The 27441-nt window shown below is 45.9% G+C and overlaps 1 protein-coding gene across 2 annotated transcripts in view; it reads right to left on the reverse strand.

Annotated features, from left to right (window-relative positions):
- Positions 1 to 1391: 1391 nt before the first annotated feature.
- BRD1 (bromodomain containing 1) overlaps positions 1392 to 27441 on the reverse strand; it is a 536782-nt gene continuing 510732 nt past the window's right edge. For both annotated transcript variants that reach the window (XM_086967297.1, XM_086967299.1), the window contains exon 13: positions 1392 to 2771. In XM_086967297.1, coding sequence (XP_086823423.1) covers positions 2588 to 2771 — 184 coding nt within the window. In that variant the 3' untranslated portion in view covers positions 1392 to 2587. The remainder of the gene's footprint in view (positions 2772 to 27441) is intronic.

The raw sequence follows: 27441 nt of genomic DNA on the forward strand, positions 1-27441 counted from the left end.
GTGGAGCACTGCGGAGCACGTGGAGACTGGTCCCATGTTCGCTTTGGGATATAAGACCTTGGCCACCAAAGGACTGGAAGTCAGCTGTGCTGCTGGGTACGGTTGGTATTACGGACACTAATACGTGCCCCAACGACTACCGCGGTAGGAGATAAGGGACTGTTGCTAGGAACAGGCAGTTAAAGAAAGCTCCAGAGAACCGGAGGTGGCCTGGCTTTCCCAAAAGCGCTCAAGCACTGTCAGCTATGTCTCAAAATGGGCAACAATCATTGAAGGGCATGTTAATCAAGGACGTTTGGACATCCCTTAAGAACCAAGTGGATCGCGAGGTGATACAGCACCACCGTAGCGGCCATGGCTCTACCCAGGCAGACTGTGGTACCCAGCCCACACCTGAAGGTGATCTTAGCTACATCCTAAGGTTTGATTGAGTGAGGCTCGTCCCTCCTCTGGGAACATAGGAAGCAGCTATGCAATTGAGTCCTACAATGCCTGGGAATATTATTCCAAAAGGTATGTGGTGTTCACCAACCGCAAGGCTCGGCTGGTGGAAGAAAAAAAACATTTCCAAAAGGCGACCAGCGTCTTGAATCTTCTCTCCAGTAGAGTGGAAGGAAACACATTTAGGTTGACCTTGGCTGTTGAAGCCTGCACAACCAGGCTCTTAGGTGAGGGTTGCTGGGAGAGGATGGCTTAGTTTTCAAGAGCAGGATGGTGGTGTCGGATATTATGCAGGGCGCAGGATCCACTGTGCAATGTTTGGCCCTGGCGCCCCAGGTTATGTCGGTGAGGGCTTCATTGAAGTGGAGCAGCAGTTCAGACAAGTCCGCTTCTGGGTGAAGCAGCTCTGTCAAGACCTCGGTCTTGACCTCGACTGCTGGCAGCTGTAAGTCAGGGACCTCAACTGCCCAGCACATCATAGTGGGAAAGGATGCACCCTCCCCTGAAAAGGGCCCAGCGGGGAAAGTATGTCAGAGACTGGAGAAAGGCCCAAGTCAATGGCGTCGCCCAGCTCCTCCTACCAGTTTATTTTTCTGGCTCAAGTTCTTCTTCTAGAGGACCATACCCTTCCTCCTCATCTCCCCCTGCAAGAAGGATGGGTCTAGCTAGGGGCAGTAAGTCCAGGGGTTGGTAGGGAATGGACAGCACCAGCGTGAAACAAAAAAGCACGGATCAGAGTCTGGAATGATGAAGGGCTTGTCGTCAAGTGGTAGATTTTGTGGATCCAGTTTGAAGCTTGGGGAATATTCTAAGATGAAGAATCTGCTGTTTGAAGTCTCTATCATAAAAACATAACATGCATTTCGATATGCTTGATACTGGAGGCTGGCAGTATTTCCTGAGTCTAAAATGATTTACCATATGTACAAATGAAACAAAAACACCAATCAAATTTTTGACTTTATCTTTTAATATAAAAAATGCAGTTCTGAAAAACCCACCCTACTCTTTGACCCTAACATAATGCTTTGCCTCTTAAAAATAAAGTACTAGTTCTATATACATCACATGTACCATACAAAATTGTATCCAAAGTTTCTATTGCTACCAAGCTGCTCTAATTTAAAACAAGTTACATAAAACCCTTTTGTTTTAACCAAAGAATTCCAAATTACAAAAAAATTAAAATACACACAAGTCGTTGTTTTGTACAACATATTCCCAAAAGTTTTTTCCAAACTAAATTGTCTTCTCGTGTGCCTTTATAAAATGTATTTCAATAAACTGTGAAAATTAAATTTTCAGTACAAAGCAAATGAATATAATTTCTTGAATAAATAAAACAAGTAGGCACACATATATAAAAATAAAATGTGTATCTAGGAAAGAGGAACTGGAATTTTTGAATAACAATTTGTGGAATTACATATTTAAAACAAATTAAAACATTGTAACCCTGGGCAGCAATGGAGTGTTTTTGGTGATTTGCAAGTGATGTACATAGAAACATTTTGCGTCTTTCACAAAAGGTACTTTCCAAAATATTGTACTTTTTATGAAACACACATATTTATTGTATATTTTTGAATGTGTGGTACTTCGTGTAGAGGAATGATTTACAAAAGATGAAAAAAAGATTTGACGGTTGGGGGGTAAGGGAACAATACAAAAAAAACATGTTGCAGCACCATACGACGATACATATACCTTAGGCATCGATGCACCTTGGGATTTCGTTTTTTGAAATTACACTTTAAGATTTAAAAAACAACACACGTCTCAAGAAATGTGCTGCTTATGGAGTACACTGATTCATGTAAAAATAAAAACAGGGGGATTTAAAGAACTACCTCTAAAAGTTAGAATAAGTTAAGTGTGGCGCAATATACATATATGTACACTTTATAAACACTATTAACAAGACATTTAACAGTTTTAGTGGCAGCTCCTTCAAGCTACAATACAATGATAAAATATTCACCACATTACCATAGTAATGTTGATTTGACAAACTTGAGCCATTCTTGAGGTCAGCCCCGGATCAGTGATTAAACGTGTAACTTCAAGACATTCTTTCAGAGAAAGTATTAAGGTTGTAAAGCTCAGGAGTACACGGAGGCATGTTCTTGTCATTGAAGATCTAGTATTAGTCAATATCGCTAAAATCACTCATAGGGTCCGCTTGCACTCTGCTCAGATGATTCAAAGCACGTTCAAAGGCAACTCTCACGGCTTTACGAATGCTTGAGGATCGTCCTTCCATCATTTTTAGCTGGTCTACAGCATCGTCAATACCGAGGGGAATCATTTTGGATTTTGGTAGCCATTGCCTTAAGAAAAAGATAGAGCATCTGGTTAAACCCTTTGATTATGCTTCTGTTACTAAATAGGATAATTATGAAGTTCCATTACACACAGTTTTCATCCTATCTAGTGGTTGCCCAACTAAGCCATCAACTACTCGAATGCTTTTTCAACTTAAAAGATAAAAGTTGACAGTATAAACATAACTTATTTGGGCAACAATGACTTAGGTAGTTGCCTAGAACCCTATAAAAAACGTGAAGGACCAATACAAAGTTCAAGTAGTTCAAAAGACAAATTGCTAATGAACAGGGCTTGGGCCACCAGTAACTTCCAAGGGCTACAGCTAACTTTTTATGTATTTAGCGATCAATCAAATTGCAGTGCAAAACAATTACACCTTTTTAGGTTTGAGGCTCGTTCATGTGTAATGATGATGATAACCCTTTATTACACAGTAGTGAATAACATTAATGCAGTTTTCCAGCACTGTAAAATTGAATGGTATGATAAAAGAAGAAATAAACGTTTGCTAAATGTTTGATTGCATCCTCTTTATCGGGCATTTTGTTTACACATGATATTTGGTGAAGAATTTGCAGGCCTGTTTTAGTAAATAAATGGAAACAACCAGCCTAGCATTACATTTCACTATGTGGACAATGAGTGGTCTTTTGGCAGGGTGACCTCAAGTAAGAGGGGGTTAATTTCTGGTGTGGAACACAAGAACAAGTTACTTACCTTAGAAATGCCTAATCTGGTAGAGACTATATCTAGCTGCGTATACCTTACCTTTGAATTTCCCCAGGCGTCAGACTGGATTCTGAAGATTTTTCGAGAGCAGTACCCCTGCATGCTGGTAGGTGACTTTGACCAACTCTGCATGGCAACCGTGGCATCGTTTGCGCCGGAAGTGACATCTGCGCACCTCTATATGCACCAACCAGGAACGCTGAGGTCAGTTACTCTTCACAACTTTCCACGCCATAAGCGCAGAGCCATGAAGAACACCGGCACTGGTGTGTCCATACTATAGCTTTGAAAGGAATCTGCCCTGTCCCTAGAAATCTGTCCACAGAGTGGGGAGGATGGGGGTGTCAGTGTAGGAAAGTGCCCCTATTATGTCAAGCCTGAGCACCGCATGTGCTGACCTGCAAGCCATGCTGTATGTACTTGAAGCCCCGCCCACTCTCCGCCCATATTAGTCATTAGGTTGTGTCATTGTCCTTCTTAAGTGCTGGCTTCTGATTCATGAATAAGCTTCTTAGTCCCTCCTTAGTATCGCCCTGTCTGTTTTTGTAACCTCCCATGAGGACTGGCCTTCTTACTTGTGTTGTTACTCATAGCTTTTAATTATAGTCTGTCCGCACTATTTTCTAAAACCTCTTTGTGGTTTCCAGCAAGGCCTTTTAGTAGCTCAGCTCGGCACCCGCTTTATGGGCGTCGTGCTTTAACTTTAAGATATGCTCCCCACCTAGCTCCCCCCCACCTCCACCACTCTCAGCTGCACGGACGCCGTGCTTCATGTTGCTGAAGCGGGAGCCGTTACGGGCGCATCATCAATGTGCCACCATTGTTCCCCCCACCCTCTACCACACATGGCTTCCAGCGCCCGCTCTGCTCACTCACGGACTGGGGGTTGTGGCCATTTCTGGGCCGTGAGACAGCATGACTGTAACACGCTGTTCGCGCGGGCTGGTCAGTCCTGCCTTCTGCTGCCGTGACACTTTCCGAGTCCATAAACATGCCCGATGTCCCCCACCTCTTGACATGCAAGCAGTCCTGCTTTCTTTCTAAAACCGCTCAAAGACAGAAATGCAGTATGCTTTCCCCCACCAGGACCGAGCGTTAGGAATTCATGAAACATGCTGCTGCCTGGGTTGATTTACAAAAAGATAATTTGTTGGTTTGCGTTGTCCTGCATGAGTTTGATCTCCTAGATGCGGCTGGTGGGCTTGAAACTGGGTAAATTAACGGAGGTAAACTGAGTAAATAAAGTTTGAGCTACTACCCTGCCCCCTCATTCACCCAGCAAGACTTAGCTGAGTTATGCAGCATAACAGCTCTTTGAGTGCGTGAGGCTTCCGTTGATCTGTTGATTTCCTGTCATGATAAGCAAGTGTCCCACTCTCTACAAAATAGTGTTTCGTGTAAGGCAATCCATATGCTGCCCAGCCCTGCAAAGTGCCATGCATCACAGTTTAGGGTAGCTCATTTTTGTGTTGGTTCCCGCATTACCGCACTAAAATGTAAAGTCACGCTTTTTGAAGCTCCTCTCTAACAGCATTTCTCTGGGCACTTCAGTTTGCTTTTAGCTGTACAGCCAGAGAGACTTCTTTACAAAGTTCAACAGGCAGTGTGAGCCACAGCCCAGTGCAGGGGAGAGGTGTCTGGTTTGCATAGAAACCACTCATCTCTGCCCGGGCCGGGCATATTTACTTTGTATCTGTTTTCCCCTCTTGTTTGAAATTGGCAAGTCTGTGATTCAGTGAATGCAAGGTTCCTCAAAGGGATAGGGAATACAAAGCTCGTATAATCGAAGAGTAACTCATTTTGTGTTATGAAACCAAGGATAATACTGATAGATAACGGAGTGGGCTGAGGCAAAAAAGTTCTGGGGACGGCTCAATTGAAAGAATATTTTAATGGATCGTTGTCTTGAACTTTTTATGAGGTGTTCTCTTTTTGTTTTTTACAATTTATCAATCTTCTGAAAAGTTTGTCACTTCGTTTACACCATAAATGCAACTTATGCTACGGTTGCATTCTGTGCTAGTGAAGGGCACCAGGATGACCCCAAACCAAAACAAGCACTAGCAAGATTAATATGTTTGGCGTTCGAAAGCTGGCATATTGCAATCATAATCAGAACAATTTATTTGATGATATGCAAATGTAGATTCTTTTGGCGGAAAGCCAATTTCCATACATGTTTATGTGCTATATACTTTTATCAGTAAACCTACATGTTAGTGGGGATGCTTTGTGGCCTTTTTCAAAGGAAAATGAGCTATCTGTAAATGAAGGTGCACTACCACATCAGGCTTTAGTAGGAAAATGCTACTTACCAGTATGCATCTGTTCTTGGCATGTAGAGCTGCAGATTACTACACTTAGCATTAGATCGCCACCTGGTGTTGGGCTCGGATGATTGCATGTTGTTGTCGTCTTGGAAGAAGTCTTTTGTGGTCCCGAGATAGGTGACTCCTCCCTTGGACGATATTGCGCATACCAATCAGCTCCATCCTTAGATTGTTTTTCGCCATGATGGGAAATGATGGAGTTAGAAGTAAAGAAAAATGATGTCCATGCCTGTACATCTAAGTAAGATAAAACTGGAACAGATAAAGGTCCCGGGGAGGCGGGAGGGCGTGTAGTAATCTACAGCTCTACATGCCAAGAACAGATGCATACTGATAAGTAGCATTTTCTGTTCGAGGCATATGAGCTGCAGATACTACACTTCGCATCGATTGTGCAGCAGTGTCTCCCCTAGCGGTGGTCACCTGTATCTGATTCAGTAGTTTGAAAAAGAGTTTTAGGGACAGCTTGGCCTACTGCAGCTTGCTGCTTGGCTTGCACATCAACACAGTAGTGTTTAGCGAAGGTGTGTGTTGTAGACCATGTTGCTGCTATGCATATGTCCTCTAGGGGAATGATCCCTAAAAAAGCCATAGAGGCTCCTAGTTTGCGTGTGGAGTGCACTCTAGGAGGAACTATTAACGTACGTTTTGCTTTTTGATAGAATATTTGTACACATTTTACAATCCACCTTGCAATTCCACCCTTAGAGATGGAGTTGCCTTTATGAGGTGGAGAGAAAGACACAAACAATTGTTTAGTTTTTCGAAAAGATTTAGTTCTATCTATATAGTAGAACAGAGCTCTTATAACATCTACTGTCTGTATAGCTCTTTCTGCAACAGAGTCAGGGTTTTGGAAAAACACCGGTAACTCTACAGATTAGTTTAAATGAAAAGGAGTAATGACTTTAGGAAGGAATTTCAGATTAGTTCTTAGAAACAATTTGCTACGATGTAGTTGTAAAAATGGTTCTTGTATTGTGAAAGCTTGTATCTCACTTACTCTTCTAAGAGAGGTAATAGCAATAAGGAAAGCTGTTTTCCACGTGAGGAATTGCAATTCACATTTGCGTAAAGGCTCAAAAGGAGGTCCCATGAGTCTTGTAAGAACAACGTTTAGGTTCCACACTGAAGACGGTGGTAACCTGGGGGGGAACGATTCTCTTTAGTCCTTCCATAAATGCTTTAATAGCAGGCACTTTTAAGAGAGACAGATGTTGTCTGTTTTGCAAATACGCTGCAATTGCTGCGAGGTGCAGGCGTATGAATGAATATGCTAAGTTACATCTTTGTAAATGTAAAAGGTAGCAAATGATATTCTGGATAGACGCGTCCAGGGGATCAATTTGGTTATTGTTGCAATAATGGCAAATCTCGTCCATTTAGCAGCATAACAAGCTCTGGTAGTAGGTCTCCTGGCATCTTTAATGATGTTCATAAAGTCTGGTGGTAGGTTAAGATAACCAAACTCTAAGACTTCAGGAGCCAGATCGCTAAATTCAGTTGATTTGGGTCTGGATGTCTGATGTCTCCATGGTTCTGCGTTAGCAGGGATGGTGTGAGGCGTAACTTTTGGTGTGGAACTAGCGAGAGTTCTAGCAGTGTGGTGAACCACGGCTGGCGTGCCCATGTGGGAGCTACTAGGATTAATTTGAGGGACTGAGCTTGCGTACTACTAATGGTATTAGTGGTAGTGGCGGAAAAGCATACGCAAATCTGCCTGACCAGTTCATCCATATCGCATTGCCCTTGGACAGCAGGTGTGGAAACCTGGCGGCGAAGGTTGGGCATTTTGCGTTTTCTTGTGTGGCGAACAGATCTATGTCTGGATGACCCCACTTGTGGAAAAACGGTTGAAGAACTTGCAGATGTAGTTCCAATTCGTGAATTTGTTGTGTCTGCCGACACAACAGATCTGCTATCTGATTGTGAACTCCTGGAAGGTGTAGTGCTAGCAGATATATATTTTGTGGAATGGCCCATCTCCAAATGTTCTGTGCAAGCTGGAACAGTTGTAGAGAGTGTGTCCCCCCTGTTTTTGTATGTAATACTTAGCTGTCATGTTGTCCGTCCGGATTAAGACAGCTTTGTTTTGTACTTGTACTTGGAATGTTTTGAGTGCTAAGAATATTGCTAGCAGCTCTAAATGGTCGATATGGGGCAATCTTTGTTGAGTGGTCCATTGTCCTTGTGTCATATGATGTAGGAGATGGGCTCCCGATCCCGTGAGAGATGCTTCTGCGGTGAGTACTATTTGTGGAACAGATTCGAGGAACGGCCGCCCCTTTGTCAAGTTTTTGGTGTTCCACCACTGCAGAGAGCGATGTGTGCGGCTGTCTACCAACACCAGGTCTGTTATTTGCCCTTGATCCTGGTTCCACTATCGTGCTAGACATTCCTGTAACAGACGCATCTGCAGTCTTGCATATGGTACAGTAAAAATGCAAGACGCCATCATGCCTATTAGTCTCATGAACACTCTTGCTTGGAGAGAGAGTGTTGATGTTGGAAGACTGTGACTAAGGTTTGAATGCTCTGTATCCTTGCTGGACTGGGATACGCTAGAGCTGTAGACGCGTTTATTGTAGCCCCTAGGTACTGATGTATATGAGAGGGTTGCAGGTGCGACTTGGTGTAGTTGATTGTGAACCCTAAGTCGTGCAATGTTTGAATTGTCTGATGTGTGTGGTGGACACACTGATTGAATGACTTGGCTTTTATGAGTAAATCGTCTAGATAAAGGAAGACATGTATTTGTTGTCTCCTGAGATGTGCTGCTACTACTGCAAGGCACTTTGTAAACACTCTTGGTGCCGTTGTCACTCCGAATGGAAGGACTTTGAACTGATAATGTTGTAGTTCCAGTACAAACCTTAGATACTTCCTGTGAGCAGGATGTATAGGAATGTGAAAGTAGGCGTCCTTTAGATCTAGCGTTGCAAGGAAATCGCCTTGTTGCAGCAGTGGGAGCACTTGTTGTAAAGTGATCATATGAAAATGATCTGATTGTATGTAATGATTGAGGGGCCTGAGGTCGAGAATTGGTCTTAGTGTCCCGTCCTTCTTGGGTATTAGAAAATATAGCGAGTAAACCCCTGTTCCTTGCTGTTGTAAAGGAAGTATTTCTATTGCATCCTTTTGAAGAAGCGACAGAACTTCTTGTTCGAGCAGAGTAAGGTGTTCTGCAGACATTGGATGCTGCCTGGGTGGTATGTGTGAAGGGGTTGCTATAGGTTCGAGGCAGTAGCCATACTGGATAATTTGTCTTAACCACTTGTCTGTTGTGATGGAATTCCAGACAGGTAGGAATTGTGTTAAACTGCCCCCACAGGAGTGGAATGCTGTTGGGGAAGCAGAGGGAAGACACTGTTTTGTAGTGAAAGAGGTTTGATTATTGTTGTTACCCCGACCTCTTCATTTGTTGTTGTTTCCTCTACATCCTCCTCCCCTTGTTAGAGGATGTTTGTGTGTTAGATTTGAAGTATGTTGTATTGTCTCCTCCAGTCTGTTTGGAGCCTCCTCTGTAGAAGGAGCGCCGAAAGGAACTTTTAGTTTGTGTGGACTGTAAAGCTCCCATAGATTTGGCAGTGTCTGTATCCTTCTTCATCTTTTCAAGTGCTGTGTCTTTCCTCTGGTCCAAACAGTTGATTTTGATTAAATGGTTGATTTAAAATGGTAGTTTTCACTTTCTGTTTAAATCCTGAAATGCGTAGCCATGCATGTCTTCTAAGTAAGACACTAGTATTTACAGCTATAGATGCAGTGTCTGCCACATCTAGTGCACACTTGATGGAGGCATTAGAGATTAGCTTGCCTTCTTGTATAAGGTTGTTTGCCTGCTCCTTATATTGGTCAGGTAGATGTTTTAGTAGTTTCTCTAATTGATGGTAATGAGCCCTATCATATCTTGAAAGGAGGGCTTGTGTGTTAGCTATATGCCATATGTTGGTAGCTTGTGCAGCTATTACTTTGCCTGAAGCATCTATTACTTTGGATTCTTTGTCAGGTAGGGATGCCTTACCCGACGTTTGTGAGTTTGCCCTTTTCCTAGCATTTGACACAACTAGTGAATCTAATGGTAGTTGTCCTTTAATGTAGGCTGGATCTGCAGGTGCAGGCCTATATTTTTCTCAATTCTAGGGTTCAGGATCCTAGTGTGTACAGGATCTTTAAATATCTCTGGAGCATGTTTGATGACCCCTTTAATCATGGGAAGAATTTGAACAGACCTTTGCTATTGTTCAAATGTGTCTAACAGAAAATCTTCCTCTGCCTCATCAGAATGCATAGAGACTCCATGATAAATGGCAGCTCTGTTAATCAGGTGATCAAAACCAATGTTATCTTCTGGGGGAGAAGGTTTTGATGGATATGGCTGTGGGTCAGGGATATCTGGCACGTCCTGTGGGTATGTGTACTCCCAATATGTATCATCTATAGGGAATGGTAAAGGCTCATCTGGATCCATCCCTCTCCCTAAACTATACTCATCATCATTTTGAGGTGAGTGTAAAGACAGAAGAGGAGAATGTGGAGGAGAAATCTGTGGTGAATTGTTAAGAGGAACAGGGGATGAAGGAGAAGGAAGTATAGGAGAAGAAGGGTGCATAGGAGAAGAGTCCTTCTTCTTGGCAGGTACTACAGGTGTGGGTGTTGTATCTGCTTTCCTCTTCTTGTGTGGTGTAGTGGATACATGACCTGTCTTTGGGTCAATGTAGATCTTCTTTTGCAGAAGATCTGGTTGGAAAAAGTTTTCCCCTTGTGGAACCTTTGTCTGTGCCGATTTTTTCGGTTCCGGACGAGGTTGCTGTCTGTCTTTAGCCGTAGGAGGTGTTACAATGTCCTTTGGCGTTGGTTTCGGTGTCGTAGGCTGTTTCGAGGGCTTGGGCGCATCGGAATCAGGCCTTGTCGGTTTCGGTACCGAAGACGATGGCTTCGGAGTAGAAGCTGGTCTCGTCGGCTTCGAGGCGTCGGACGCTGGCTTCATACCTTTGTCTTTAGAAGTCGGCGGTTTCAGAGCCGAGACTTCTTTCGGTTTGGGTGCCGAGGGAGCTTGTCGGATCGGCACGTGCGGCTTGCTCGGTACAGAGCTACCGGAAGGCTTAATTACTTTCTTCGGAGCCGGGCTCGATGGCGGGACTTTCAAAGTGGTTTTTCGGTTGCGACTGGGCCCCGGAGGCAGAGTGTTGACCTTTGCCTTCGATTTGGTTGCTGTGTGTGGTGCAGGGGCTGTAGTACTCCCGCGCTGACCCGATGGTATGGAGTCGTCTGAGTCGTCTGCCTCTGATACTATTTGGAGATCATCGGAATCTTCTTCAGAAACTAGCGGAACCTCCTCGTCGAAGATATCCACTGGTTCCGGAGCTGATCTCTGCATGTCGTGTCGTCGATCCCGGATGGTTTTCTTCGATCGAAAGGACGCGCAGGCTGTACAGCTGGATTCGTCGTGTTCTGGCGATAAGCACAGGTTGCAGACCTCGTGGTGGTCACTGTGTGGAAACTTTGCTCCACACTCGGGGCATCTCTTGAATGGCGTCCTTTCCATGAGGTGTAGGCCTCACGGCGTGGATATGCCCAACGGCCAGCGTCGACGACCGGAATCGAGCTGATGGAGTCGAAAACGATGTTAGTCGATATCAAAGGTAGTTTGGTAAAGTTATAATAAGTTTTTTGCACTTCGAAGTGCTTGAAAAGTCTATTTCTAGCCGGAGCGGAAAAAAAGTTCATCCGAACCCAGTGGCGGAAAAAAACAATCTAAGGATGGAGCCGATGCCCATGCGCACTATCGTCCAAGGGAGGAGTCACCTATTTCGTGACTACAAAAGACTTCTTCCAAGATGACAACAACATGCAATCATCCGAGCCCAACACAAGGTGGCTATCTAATGCTAAGTGTAGTATCTGTAGCTCATATGCCACGAACATATATTTATGAAAAGTGGGTGTTTAAACATGAACTGGGAAATATTCCTGCTCCTGCCCAGATAATGCTACTAGTGAACTAAGAGGTAAGCCATGTGCACCATTTATGTGGGCTTGATTCTTATTATACATGGAGCACACGTTTAGTCTAGTAAATAAAAAGGTTTTTTTGTACAGCAGAAATAGTGAAGTTGCATATTTGAATGTGCTTCTTTATGTGATAATAAAGAAAAATACGGCTCCATAACACAGAATATTTGCCTAGGATCACACAATTTGAGGCCAGTCACGGGTCAAGTACATTACAGTTAGGTTGAGCAGATAATTCAAGTTACTAGACCTCCAGGGCTAGTAACATTTTAATGATTTTTCAAGCCCTGTGCTTGTTTCTGGTCCAGGGAAGACAAGGACTGATGGCTTGGCTGCTCCCATGGGGAGCAGGGTCAAAACTGATTTGGTTATAGCTGGGTCCAAACTGGAATGGCGAGGCTGGCAAAAAAATATGGATTTAACCCAGATTTGTGATTAGGGGTTAAAGTTTGATTTGTTCGGCATTCCTTCCATCATCTGTTCTTTTTGCATTTAGAAGAGGTGTGGCGCCGCGGCTAGGGCGACTGACTCCGGAATCTGGGGATCACGGTTCGATCTCCGGCACCGGCAGCAGATTAGCCCAGCACCATGTGACTCTGGGCAATAGCTTGCTTAATCTTCCCGACGGCCCGAGCGCCTAGAGACCCTTACGGGTGATTGTGCGCTTTACAAATGTGGATTATTATTTGTCGACCTAAGTGGGAAGGGTATGCCCAGGTGTGGGTCCTGTGCGCACTATGCCACAGCATTCAAGATAGCCTGTCTGGTGATGGGTGATACCCGGAGACCAGCCCCAGGATGCTTGTTTCTGGTGAAGGGAAGGACCAGTTACTCTGGGAAACACACAGGGCACCTGAAAAAAGGATAAAACCCTAACAGGGAAATTAACTTTTTTGAAAAATATTTTGCAGCAGGCACAGTGCCGATTAATTGTAAGCAAGCATGTAAACTCTAGACACACAAGAATATGATGCACATCATGACAACTGACATACAAAAATATACAAAAGTATTTTGTTTTTATTAATTGTCTTTTTGTTTTTCGAGATAGAAAAAATATATATATATTTATAAATACAATTCATATATGACAAATTCCAATGTATGAACAAATATACATGACAGATGATATTGTGCAAATTAGAACCACATATTGATACACATTACGGTATAACCGGAGAAAAATATAACTTCAATTTATATATGCAGAGAGATCAGAACAGTTTATATAACTCGTAATAATCTGCATGGGCAATACTAGGCTACAAATGATTTAAGCCGTATGTGGAGACACTGGTAATGATTGTTGAATACCTAGCAGGCCTGGCAGTTTGACTGGACGGTTCCCATGGGGAGCGGGTTGACTGATTTGCAGATGGCGGAGTCCAAACTGGAATCGCATGGCGAACAAAAAAACGATGGACTTAACCCAGATCTGTGACTGGTGGGTGAACGTTTAATTCGGTCAGCATTCCGTCCATCATCTGTTCTCTTTTCATGGTGGTAAAGGGGCAGATTAGGGAAGCTGCAGCTGCCGTGGTGGGGGAGGGTGGTAGACAGACAAGACTGCTGGCACCTGACCCAAGAGTTAGTTGGATAGCGCATCATCGTCCACGCAGAGCCTGGCGAGCATACTTGGCTCAGAGCCTGGCAGGGTACTGGTGAGGTTGGAAGCCCCTTCCGTAGCCCCGAAAGGCAGACTGGAGATGACAAGGGGCAGCTAAGAAGCCCATGGTCCTGGCCGTAGCCCGCAACTCCTTAAAGCACTCCAGAGCCAAGACTGCCTTGTCTCCAAGGAGAGCAGGTGCCATCAAAGGGCATGTCCATAAGGGAAGCTTGGACATTCCCTGAAAAGTCAGTTGTCCTCAACCAGGCTGAGTGCCTCATTGCCACATTCAACTAAACCGCTCTGCCCAGTTAGTCGGTCATGTCCAATCCACAACAAATTGTGAACTTAGCTGCATTTCTACAGTCAGCAACAGTCCGACAGGATACGGCATGGGCCTCCTCCGGGGACCTGAGGCAGCACTTGCGCAACCGTGTCACACAGAGTGTGGGAGTAGTAGTTCAATAGGCATGAGGTGTTAAATGGACCGCAATGCTAGGTTGTAAGAAGAAAACAGTTTCTTCCCCAAAGAGTCCAGTCTTTTGGATTCCCTGCCCGGGGGAGCAATAGGGAATGTGCCCAGGGAAGTCAAGGCTTAGATCACCAAGCTCTAAGGGGTAGGGTGTTGGGTGAGGAAGTTTGGGTCCCCTGGCGTGGGGCGATGGCAGCAGGTAGTCATCCTATTCATAGGAGCACCTGTGTTGTGTTTGGACCAGGTTCCCAACAGGATGTCTGTGAGGGCATCATTGAAAGAAGTAGGGGTTCGGATGAGGAGACTTCTGGTTGCAAGTACCTCTGTCAAGAGATTGGTCTTGACTGCTACCGAAGGCAACTGAAGGTCAAGAACTTCAGCCGCCCTCCGCACCACCATTGCGTATGAGCCTCTCTCCTCCGTTGCCACGGTAGGAGGAGAAAGTATACCAATATCTGGAGAAGTATCCAGTCCACTGGCTTCACCAAGTTCCTCACTCCAGTCCATATTAAGGTCTTCTATGTATGTCTGATATTCTTCAAGGTCCATCAACCCTCTCATTCCTAACAAAGTCCCATCCCATAGGACTAGGGCTCAAGCTCCGATCTAGGAAACACGGTTCCTGCCAGCGTCGGAGTTGTGCAATTCCCATCTGACACTGTGTCGGAGATGGGGATCGCATTGGTGATGGTACCGCCGGTGGGCGCGTCAGTATCGAGATAGTACTACAGGCGTCAGTCCTGATACAGGAATAGATCTCTGGGGCCTGCCGACACTGAACCAGATGGCAATGAGGGTGATTGATATAGATGTCAAAAAAAGGAAGCTGTATATACAATATGAGAATGCATTAGTAATTTATGTAAATATATAGCAAGTTTAAACAACAGACCCCACTTTGGGTGGAAGAATCAGACCGAAAACCAAGTGAGGAAGGGAGGTGTGCCCACCTTTGCAACCCACCCCTCAGGTGGGAAAGGCGAGGTAAAGCACAACACTCAGTCCCCGCCATCTTGCAGATGGGGTGACCCAGCCAACCAGAGTGAGGCTTATGCCTCCCTTCCATTGGAGGGTGGCATAATAGGGAGCGTACCCTCCCCAAGGAAGGGACCCATTGGTCCCAACCTTTACCTACCTGTAACACCCCTAAATCTAGTATTTATGGGCCACCTGAACCTTGCCTCCTCAGACAAGAACCGACCAAGAAGAATGGAAGAAGGACCGAAAAGCCATACTGAATCTAAGAAGAGGAGGACGCCCACTGACTTGGCCCCAACCCTACCGAACTGTCCCCACCTTGAACTTGCTTCCGCGAAATCCTGGTGTGTCCTGCAGCCAGCAGCCTGAAGAACCAAAAGGACCTACCCTGCCTTCCACAAGAAAGACTTTGTCTCCGGTGAACACCGGATTTGTTCACCCACAGACTCTGGCTCCATCCAAATCCATGAGTCTGCACCACTCTGCACCCAACACTCCCAGCCCAAGTTGAAGTTGCCCAACACCACGAGGAGGTCTCCCCTGTAATCCTGACCTGAGATCTGGTGATCTCTGACCTGCCTCAAATCTCCAAGCGAAGCCTGCAGCCTCTTTCTGGAGGATCCCCGCGAACGTTGCTGGCAAGAAAACCAGACGCCTAAAGACACCCCTGCACCCGACGTCCCACGGCCTTGGGTGGCCCAACCGACGGTTTCCCAGCATCCCCAGGCATCCCAACGTACCACTACAACCGGTGGTCACCTCCAGAAGATCTTCGTCCCGAGCCTGCAGTCTTTGTTGCAATCTGAGAATCCCCATTGACAACCACAGGGCACCCAACGCCAAAACAGTACCCTGCACCCACCGCCCCTGCACCGCTGCGGGTGTACTTTGTGTGCTAACTCGGATCCCCCTTTGCCCTGAGCCTAACACCAGGAGCTTTGCTCCCACACCCTTGCGGCCTGCTTGTGAGCAGCCACCAACAGGAGGCCCCCTATCCGCCATTGGATAACATTGGGCCTCAGCACTCTGCACCCGGCCGCCCTAGTGCAGCTGAGGGTGATTTGAGAGTGCATCCTTGAACCTGGGGGAACCCTGGTTCTAACCTCAAAATACTTACTCCCACACCAAAGTTCTTACCTGTGAACCAATAACTTCATTTCTCTCTATAGGAATACATTGACGGTTTTTCCTTGAAAAATGTTCCAAGAGTGCTGTTGATTTGTATGAAACCCTGAAAAACTGCAACTGTACAAAAATTGATTTACTTACCTTTTCTCTAGGAAATGTCCCGGTGTGATATCTAGGCATATCACCCTGAGTAAAAAAGTAACTTTAAAATTAATCTGAAAAGTAACGTAAAAAGTAATCTGTTAAGTAACTAAACAGTAATTACGACATTTTGATTACCTGTATTTCAATCAACTGCATTTGAACCTGCATTCAATTGTAAACCACTGCATACGTTTTGAAAAGTATTTAATTCACTTACCTATATCAGATTTGGCTTGGTTTTAGAAATAAAATAACTAAATAATATTTGCATACATAACAAATTGGTCTGAGTTCAGTCTTTGAGTGTGTGCCATCATTTGCTGATTTAGTGGGTACAACAAATGCTTAACACTACCCACTGATAAAGCCCTACTGCTCGCCCACTCTACTGCAAATAGAGTAAAATGTTATCTACTTTGACCTCTGCCTACCTTCGGGGTTCCACTGGACTCTGTAAACACTATACCTAAGTTTGGTATAGTATATACAGAGCCAGCTTCCTACATGAAACTCTGAGTGAGTTGGGTGGGATTCACTCTGGCTCCCAAAAAGTCGAGGGGCATGGATTCGGCCCATGCGCTGACTCCAAAGAACCATGCCTCGAGTGCCGATGCACTCTCATCTTGTCGGCCGACAGACGAGAAGTCGAAGAGCACTTCGACTTCTTGTGCCTCTTAACTGAGTGTTTTGAGGACTTAAAATGGGGCGAAGAGGACTTCAGGCTCTGCGAACGTTCACAGAATCTTCCGCTCGACAGGGACCTCGATATGCGCAGAGTCACATGCCGGCCGCTAACTGCTTCAGAGACCACTCTTTCAAAGCCTTCGAGGCAATGACCCAGCAATCAGGGCACAAATTGGTGTCATGGTCGCGCTCCAGGCACCACAGACAGAGGAGGTGAGGGGTCAGTCACTGACATAGGCCGGTGTCAGGCGCCGCAAGGCTTAAAACCTGTTTTACAAGATGACATCTCAACACACTAGAAGGTAATACCTTAAAAACAGTTGACAAAAAGTCGAAAAAAGTTTGTCCAAAAAAAGGCAGAGGAGTAGCTCTTTTCCAGATCAGAGCTGGCTGGCGCAGAAAGAAAAGTACTAACGTCAGCATGCCTGGGTGACTTCTATATACATACATCACTTCCAGCACTGTCAACGTCACTGCTCACTATCACAGATCCAGTCTAATGCCTGTTAAAATTTAAAGGTAAGGAATCTGCGGCTAGAAGTCTCTACCAAATTTTAAAGTACTGAAAAATATACAACTTTGAACAGACTCTTCATCATTGCGCTCTATGCTCCAGTTATCTTTTATTGAATCAGCACTTGAGATAGATAGTTGGGAGCTGGACAGCCAATCAGAATTCTCCATTTGCGGGCTACAAGGAATAGATACTAGTTCTAGTTCTACTTCAGGGTAACCCCCATTGAAAACATAAGCACTAAACTATCCAGCCAACACGCAGGATCAAGGAGCACATTTAAAAAGATAGACATTGTAAAATGCTTTTCTCATTTAATAAATTATTGTAGCCTATTAAAAGGCTATGTTGGGCTATTCCATGCATTTGCTTTAAAATCCAACAGCCATCTAATAAGTAAATATACCAGATATAATAGGTTACCAGAAAGAAATGCAAATTAATGCAAATGAAGGACAGAACAATGGCAGTGTAGCCATATAGGCAGCAGCCATACAAAGCGTAAAAACTGGCACTGTCATTTTAAATAATCAGTCCATCTGTATCCCATCATTCCCTGTTAGTAGCAGATATCACAGTTCTTTCTTTTAACAGAGATCCAGTTCTTTTTTTAACAGAGGGATTGGATATTGTTAAGCGAGACATAAACACCCTACTCTTTCCACTGAAGAACATGAAGGGTTGCTTATAATTTCAAATGATTTCCTGAAAGAGGAAAACTTAGTTATATACAACAATAGGTTTGCAGCTTGAATTGCAGTAAATTCACGTTTTGCACACTCCTGCCATCTAGTTTTTCTCTAAATTGGAGAAGTTTCCGTTTGGATGGGGGTAAGTGTACAGATACGAAGCTGGTCAGTCTATAAATACTGGTCTAAAATAGAAATAATAATAAAAAACATCATACCATGAGCTGACATCTGTGGAGGTAGGAAGGCACAGGGGAATCTCCACTACTATAAGCTCCAAACCGATTGTTGCAAGTAAGTTTTTTCTGGTTGTATCATGTGCTACTGTAGAAACACGTCTTTGCAAAAACTGAGAAGCACTGCAATTCTCCCTAACATGGTGGTTGCAAGCAGAGGTAAAATACGTTTGGAACAAAATTAAAGGCAGTGTGTCTTTTTTTCCTTCTTCGCAGGCTTGAATGTCCATGGAATAATACATGGTGTAAGTGTGAATTGCAGACCATGTTGCAGATTTACATTTGTCTGCAAGTGGGATATTACTTAAGAAAGCCATAATGTCCCCTTTTCAAAAATGATTACGTCTCGGTTGGCTCCAGTTATTCATGTTTTAATTTCAGAGCAACAGCATGGATTTGTCCCTGGCAGAGACACGGCGGCTCACATTAATGCAGCTATTGCTGCATTTGATGTTTCCGCCCAACTAAATCAGCGTGCTGGGATGTTGATGCTGGATGCCTAGAAGGCCTTTGACCGGGTGGTTTGGGGATCGTTATCATTTATGATGACAGCACTTGGTCTTGGTCGGAGGTGTGGCAATTCAGAAACTTTACAACAATCCGACAGTTTCTGTCAAGGCCAATGGCTTCTCTTCATCATCCTTTGTAGTTCAAAGGGGCATGCGACAGGGGTGCCCTTTATCCCCGTTGCGGTTTGCTCTTTATATTGAGCCATTTGTTCTGCATCTGCTACATAAGGATTAGTTACTTACCGGTAATCCTAGTTCTCTTCCAGGGGTATCCTCATCAAAGTCATAAGCATTAGAATATTCCCGCCCATGCGCGGGACCCCGGAAACACTATATTATATGTGCCCCACATATATATATACAAATATATATATAAATAATATATATATATAAAAACAAGCAATAGCAGCCAAATCACATTAGAGCTGAAATATGCTGTGAAGAATTTCCACCATGCATGTATAATAAGCATTAGAAACATGAGAAACAACACCAAAGATTGTTTAGAAATTGTTTTAATGCTCAGAAAGCAGTAGAAATTCTCATAACTCACTGGAAGCATAGGAAGCTCCCAGGCTGCATTGCAAACACACAGTCTAAAAAGACTGAAAAGCTAACCTGTAGCTGAATAGCAATAAACTGACACTGTGCCTTTAAGGCACTCATGACCCCATGTATCCCATCATGCCCCAGGGGTGACAGTTAGGTCAGTTGTTCTTTTCGGAGACTGAAAACAAACCCAATAACAAATAGGTTAACAATATCTCCTTATTAAAGAGCATCCTTTGCCCGGGGAGGCAGGAGGGTTGCTTATGACTTTGATGAGGATACCCCTGGAAGAGAACTAGGATTACAGGTAAGTAACTAATCCTTCTCTTCCAGGGGATCCTCATCAATAGTCATAAGCATTAGAATAGAGTAGCGAGCCTCTCCTCATCCCTGCGGGCAAAGGAATGATAAGACAGTAATCTCATCAATAAGTCTGAGTAGACTATAGACTACCCAAACAGATACCTCAAGGAGGCTTGCCCTACTTGAGTATCGGCCCTGGAATCAGATTCGAGGCAGTAATGCCTCGTAAAGGTATGCACTGATTTCCAGGTTGCAGCCTTGCATATCTCCGACATTGGAATGTCATGCAAGAAAGCTACCGTAGCGGCCTTCCCTCTAGTGGAATGCGCATTTGGAGACATCAACAAAGGTTTGCCTGCTAGCTGATAGGCCAACTTAATGCAAGAGACAATCCATCTGGAGATGGACCTCTTGGCCGCTGGAAAACCTGTTCTCATTGAGCCATAGTTCACAAACAGTTGGTCCGTTTTCCTAATCCCTTTAGTCTTTTCCAAATAAAACTTAAGCACTCTTTTAAGATCTAAGGAGTGAAGTGACCGCTCGGCTGGGGTCGTAGGATTTGGAAAAAAGGAAGGGAGGGAAATAGACTGATTTATATGAAAATCAGAGATGACCTTAGGCAAGAAAGATTTCGCACAGGGGGATACACTTTCTTCAACCCCTGTAGGAAGTCCTTAACCACTGGAACCTGAAAGAAAGACATCTGATCAGGTGATTTTCTGTATGCTACAATAGCTGACAAATGCACTCTAATTGAAGTGTACTTTAAACTAGCAGTTGCGAGGGAAAGGAGGTATGGTAAGATGACGTCCTCCTGTCCCTTAGTAGGATCCAAGTGATGATCTCTACACCACAAGTAAAATCTTTTCCACTTGAATGCATAGGACGCTCTTGTGGAAGGTCTCTTAGCCTCCTTTAGAATGTTCATGCATTCGGGAGGCAAGTTCAAATGTCCATATTGCAGGACCTCAGGAGCCATGCTGTTAGGTTCAATGATGGGAGGTTGGGATGCATTATCCTCCCGTTCATCTTGCTCAACAGGTCCGGCCTGCAAGGGATCCGTTTGTGTGGACACACAGACAGATGTAGAAGGTCCGGATACCACCACTGCAGAGGCCAATCCGGAGCAATCAGGATCATTTCCATGTTCGACCTGAGGAGCTTGGAAACTACTCTCGGAATCAACGCTAGGGGAGGAAACGCGTATGCGAACATCCCTGTCCAATCCAACAGTAGAGCGTTCCCCTGCGTTCCTGGCCGGTGGAACCTGGACGCGAAGGCGTGGCATTTGGTGTTTTCGTCGTCTGCAAACAAGTCTATGGATGGACGACCCCAGCAACGAAAAAGCTCTTTTACTACTTCGTCGCTTAGCACCCAGTCTGGCTGATCTTCGAAGTGCCTGCTGAGTGCATCTGTTTTGATGTTCAACTCACCTGGAAGGTGCACTGCCACTACTACGAGATCTCGAGAGAGAAGCCAATGCCAGATTGCCTGAGCCTCTCGAGAGAGTGGGCGAGATCTTGTGCCTCCTTGTTTGTTCAGATAGAACATGGTGGTTGTATTGTCCGTCTGAACTAGGACTGAGTTGGAGTTGATCGCCGGTAGGAAAGCTTTGAGAGCCAGGAATACCGCTCTGAGTTCCAGCATGTTGATGTGGTATGTCTGCTCCTGCGCAGACCACTGGCCCTGAATTTGAAGCGGACCCATGTGTGCTCCCCAGCCTTGCAGGGAGGCATCCGTCACTATAGACTGGGAAGGAACGGGTTGGTGAAACGGCACCCCCACCATCACATTCTTCCTCCGAGTCCACCATCTGATGGCCTCTTTCGTCGCCTGGGAAAGAGTGATTCGATCTTCCCAGCGTCCTGTCGCTTGGTCCCACTAGTCCTCCAGAGCCTGTTGTAGAGGACGCATTCTCAGCCTGGAGTTTGGGATGAGAAAAATGCAGGACGCCATGGATCCCAGTAGAGATGCTACTTGTCGGGCTGTTGGAAACCGAGACTCTAGCAGAATCCCACATTTCTGACTCATGGAAAAAAGTCTCTCCTCCGAAGGAAACGCTTTTCCCAAGCTTGTGTCCAGAACGGAGCCTAGGTAGTGGATGGATTGTGTAGGCCACTGGACTGACTTCTCCAGGTTCACATGGAGGCCGAGCCTGTGCAGCTGGTGCAGGCACAGTTGCAGATCTCGCGTTACTTGTACCGGAGATGGACCTTTTAGGAGCCAGTCGTCCAGGTATGGGTAAATGAAGAGACCCTTCTTGTGAAGACAAGCCGCCACCACTGCCATGCATTTGGTGAAGACTCGTGGTGCGGACTTGAGACCGAAGGGTAACACCTTGTACTGGTAGTGTTTGTTCCCTACGACAAACCTTAGGTACTTGCGATGTTGTTGCCCAATCGGGATGTGAAAGTACGCATCTTGCAGATTCACCAAACACATCCAATCTCCGGCTTGAAGATGTGGACATATTTGGTGGAGCGCTAACATGCAGAACTTTTCTTTGACGATGACTTTGTTTAGGAGTCGTAGGTCGAGTATTGGTCTGAACTTGTCCTCCTGATCTTTTTTGGGGACAAGGAAATATCTGGAGAAAACTCCTTTTCCTCTTAGAGCGGGAGGAACCTCTTCTATCGCTCTTTTTTGCAGCAGGATCTTCACCTGTCGCCGGAGACAGCTTAGCTGGTGAGGGCAAGAGCTCTTTGGAGGGATGCTCTTTGGAAGAGCACGGAAACGTATCCTGTATCCATTGCGCAGTATATTCAGCACCCACTGATCTTTTGTGATGCTGACCCACTCTGCCAGGTGTTGTGAAGCACTTCCTCCCACTGGAGTGGGCAACGGCGCCAGAGGAAGCCTCTGTTCAGGCCTTTCCTCCTCTTGTGGTGTTGGAGGACTGTTGGTGACCTCCTCTACCTCTGCTGGGCTTGCCACGAAACTGGGGTTTCCCTTGAGTTTTGTTTTGGGACCACTGAGGGGTTTGAACCCTCTGTTGAGCCCCTCCCCCCCTGTTGGTCTTGAAGCGGCGCTTGAATTCTTTCTTCTTCTCCAAGCCCACCGCCTTCACCGTATCCAGCTCAGTCTTCATTCGGGTCATCTCTTCGTCCGCATGTTCTCCGAAGAGAGCGGAACCCGAAAAGGGAAGATTCAGAATCCGATGCTGAGCATCCGGTTTCAGACCTGTAAGGCGTAACCAGGCCGATCTTCTGGCACAAACTCCATGGGAATAGGAATGAGCCGAAAGCACCGCCCCATCCGCAGCCGTGCTTATCATCTGATTCGACACCAGACACCCCTCTGTGACAGTTTCTTCAAAGTCCTGCTGGTCCTCTTTTGGCAGCTTGGCTTTGAATCTTTCCATCGAGTCCCATAAGGCTCTGTCATAACGACCCAGAAGCGCAGCTGCACTAGCGACCGTAAGAGTGGAAGCAGCAGAATTGCAAACTTTTCGACCCCAGGAGTCTTGTGTTTTGCTGTCCTTATCTGGTGGGACTGAAGAGGAACCAGCAACCGCATGTGTCTTCCTCGCCGCTGCCACAATCACAGAGTCTGCTGGGGGGTCAGATTTTACAAACACCGGGTCAGAAGCCGCCGGTTTGTACTTTTTGTGAATGCGGGCTGGTACCGCTCTGATTGCTGCTGGGGTTAGGAAAACCTCCTTGACAGGATCCATAATCCCCGGGACTAAAGGCAGCAGAGGTCTGGAGATGGCCTTCTTGTGTAAAGTTTCAAAAATGACTGTCGTTGTTACTTGAGGGACAGACATCTCGATGTTCAGTTTAAGTGCTCCTCTTTGCAGCACATCCACATACGTGCCAATGTCATCCACTGGGGAGGACCTGGACGCCGGACTGTCCGTCAACGTCGGGGAGTAGTCTCTCTTTGACGATCTGGTAGAAGCGGTAGAAGAAGTAGACAGAGTACGTCGACGTCTACGGTGTGCACTGAGTCGCCGCTCCCTTGACCTTCTAGAACGCTCCTCCCGTCTAGGAGAGCGAGATCTGATCCGATCTTCTGCCCGAGGTTCCCTTCTGGGAGATCTGGCTGGTGATCTCACAGGCGATTTGCCTCTTGGAGAGCGGGACCTTATCCGACCTTCCATTCGAGGTTCTCTTCTAGGAGATCGGGATCTCGATTTAGTGGGTGGTCTCACAGGGGATTTGCGCCTGGGAGGGCTACGCCTGTCCATCTCCTCCACCAGATCCTGAAGCGGAGACCTGTGATGTGGGCTGGCATATTCCTGCATACGCTTGGTAGCCCCATCATCTCGCCAATGGTCCAAAGATTTGTACCATCTAGGTGACAGCCTGATTCGCCCGGCCGACGGATCTGGTCGACGCTCAGGAGATCTGTGTATAGGGCTTCTGGACCTTGAAGGTTCAGTTGAGGAGCCAGAGGACCGATAAGATGAATGATGAGACGCAGATTCCGTCACCATGATTGCATCTGAATGCCTCGACGTCGAGCGTTCTTTTCTCGCCGTCGAACGCCTTCGAGGAGTCGGAGGATCAAACAATCTCTACCTCGAATGTCCATGAGAGGATCTGTAGTCTCTCGACGTCGAGCGGCGATGAGTAGCCGTCGACGGAGTCCTTTGTCTCGACGTCGAACGGCGATGACCGGCCGTCGACGGAGCTGTCTGCCTCGACGTCGAACGACGATGTCCTGTCGTCGACGGGAGCTTCTCTCTCGACGTCGAAAGACGCTGTCCAGCCGTCGACGGAGCTCTCTGCTTCGACGTCGAACGGCGATGGTCGGCCGCCGACGGAGATCTAGGTCTCGACGTCGAGTGCCTGTGCGACGACGGCGGAGGGGTATTGGGCACCCTCGACGCCGAACGCCGACGCTGCACTGACGGAGACTGCGTCCTCGACGCCGATCGACGAGCTACTGTCGACGGCGGAGGGGTCTTGGTCCTCGACGCCGAGCGCCGCTTCTTGGACGACGGCGGAGGGGTCACACTTCTCGACGCCGGTCGTCGCCTGGTTGACGACAGCGAAGTGACCTCCTCGACGCCGATCGTCGCCCGGTTGACGTCGGTGGAGGGGATTTCGACGACGAAGCTGGATCTTTCAAAGTCGTCGACGTACCTGGTCTTCTCGACGGCGAGCCCGCCGTCGACGGTAGTTTTGAAGAGGAAAACTCCACCTGTGGTTCTTTTCTCAGCGCCGAGCCCGACGCTTAAGTTGAAGGGTATGAAGACTTCTTTTTTGAAGATGTATGAGCCTTCTTGGAGCCCTTCTTCACTGGTGATCTTCCTCTTGAAGCCCTGTGAGCTAGGCCATAAATTCGAATCCTCTCCCTGTCTTTGAGAGTTCTTCCTGTCAGGTGCTTACAATGTGGACAGGTGCCTGGATCATGTTCTTCAGGCAGACATAGGATACAGACGTCGTGATTGTCTGATTTGGCCTTCTTGTTGCCACAAGAAGGACATTTATCAAAGAGTGAAGGCATTCTCAGAAGAAAATGTTCACTAAACTGCTGAAAACAAGCAGTATCTTACTTGACTAGATGTTAAATGTCGAAGTAAGAGTAAAAGTTGTCAAAAATGAGGTATTTTTCTGTCAAAAACCAGAAAAATAGTGGAGCTGTGTAACCAGGGTCCTTCACTGAAGGAGCCGGAAAGAACAACTGACCTAACTGTCACCCCTGGGGCATGATGGGATACAGGGGGTCATGAGTGCCTTAAAGGCACAGTGTCAGTTTATTGCTATTCAGCTACAGGTTAGCTTTTCAGTCTTTTTAGACTGTGTGTTTGCAATGCAGCCTGGGAGCTTCCTATGCTTCCAGTGAGTTATGAGAATTTCTACTGCTTTCTGAGCATTAAAACAATTTCTAAACAATCTTTGGTGTTGTTTCTCATGTTTCTAATGCTTATTATACATGTATGGTGGAAATTCGTCACAGCATATTTTAGCTCTAATGTGATTTGGCTGCTATTGCTTGTTTTTATATATATATTATTTATATATATATTTGTATATATATATGTGGGGCACATATAATATAGTGTTTCCGGGGTCCCGTGCATGGGCGGGAATATTCTAATGCTTATGACTTTGATGAGGATCCCCTGGAAGAGAATGTTAGGATTCCCCAGTATCACTTAATGGTTTAGAGCTTAAATTAACTGCGTAAACAGATGCTATAGCAGCTTTTTCTACTAGATCTGAAGACGCTATAGTCAAGATCACATTAGAAGCCCAGCGTTTTGGGTCCTTTTCAGGGTACACATTAAACCTAAATAAAACAGACAATTTTGAATTATCAATCAGATACGACTCCGGCTGCTTCGGGGATAACACGAACATCAACGTACTTAGGGGTCTGTATTAGTAGTCAAGTAGATGAGGTGATTACGCTCAATTATGAACCATTGTTAAAGAGGGTGGTTGCAAATTTGCGTAGCTTGCATTGGCGCCCCCTTAGCATAGTGGGGATGGGGAGGTGTAACAGCGTTAAAATGAATATTCTTCCGAAGTTTTTTTTATCTATCCCACTTAGGGTACCGTTGGTGTTTTTTAAGCGCCTAGATAGTGTTATAGGTAGCTTTAACTGGAGCCCTTGGTGTGCAAGGAGAGCCCTACGGTATACTAAGCTATCATATATACAAGGCGGGTTCATGCTCCCAGATTTTAAATTATGCTTTTGGGCTGCGTTTTTTGGCCGAATTCAAAGTCTGCTTAACCCCTTGGTCGCAGAGGTAATTCCGCCGCGTCGCTAAGGGGGGGGGGGGTGGGGGGGGGGGGCGTGCGGCGCCGCCATGCTCGTGACGGAACCACTCCGTCACGAGCCGCGGTGGCGCTGTGCTTGTGACGGAATGGTTGCGTCATGGCCCCGCCCGCCTAAGAGAACGCTCAGCGCAGGCGTGAAATCAGCGCCGCGCAGGCTCGGCGGCCGGGCGGTGACGGATCCATTCAGTCACCAGCACAGCACCACCGTGGCTCGTGACGGAATGGTTCCGTCACGAGCATGCAAGGGGTTAAGGGATCCGAGAGTGGTATGACCTGGCTTTCTTATCAATTGTCATGCAGCCCTGATACAGGGTTTTTGCTATATAAAACTACAGACCCCAATTACTATAAGAGGGTTCGATTTAAGGTAGTTAGAGACACTGTCAGGGTATGGCAAGATATTTCTAAGGCATATTCTCTTCCAAGTTGCATGTGTATACCATGTTATGGGGAAATCCTACATTATCCAAGATATTCCTTGACCTTGTTGGAAGAAGGTGGCAAAGCAGGGGTATAGTACAGCTTGGCCATTTGTATGATGGACAAGGGTTTCGGTCGTTCGCCGCTTTGAAAGAAGAGAATGGGCTGTCGCAGAATACATTTTTTAAGTATCTGCTTATCAGGGATTACTTTACTCGTGGTCTGGGCCTATTACAGATGCTCAGTCCTTCTGAGATGCTATCTGTACTTTTTCAGACTTCTGGCCGAATACTTATTGATAAAGCATATTAGAAACCTTTAGCTACTGCTAGTGATGACGGCATAAAGATTGCAGCAAAGCTAAGCCAGGTTTTGCAAACTGTTATAACTAAAGAGGAAGTACAGTAATCCTTGGCAACTATAGATTTAGCAGGGTTATATTTATGCTGTGCTATACCCAGTGTTAAGAAATGGGATAACCCAGTATTCCTCAGAACCTGGGCCTATGCATTATGAACAATTGGATCTGTTGGGTCAAACAATTTCTTTGTGGTATTCTGTGTCTGTTCAAGAGTACTATACCCCTGAGCTTATTTCTAAATGGCCTGCGAATCAATCACTTTTACCCAAAACAT

This window comes from Lissotriton vulgaris, chromosome 1_1, assembly GCF_964263255.1.
Source record: "Lissotriton vulgaris chromosome 1_1, aLisVul1.2, whole genome shotgun sequence".
Taxonomy (NCBI): Eukaryota; Metazoa; Chordata; class Amphibia; order Caudata; family Salamandridae; genus Lissotriton; species Lissotriton vulgaris.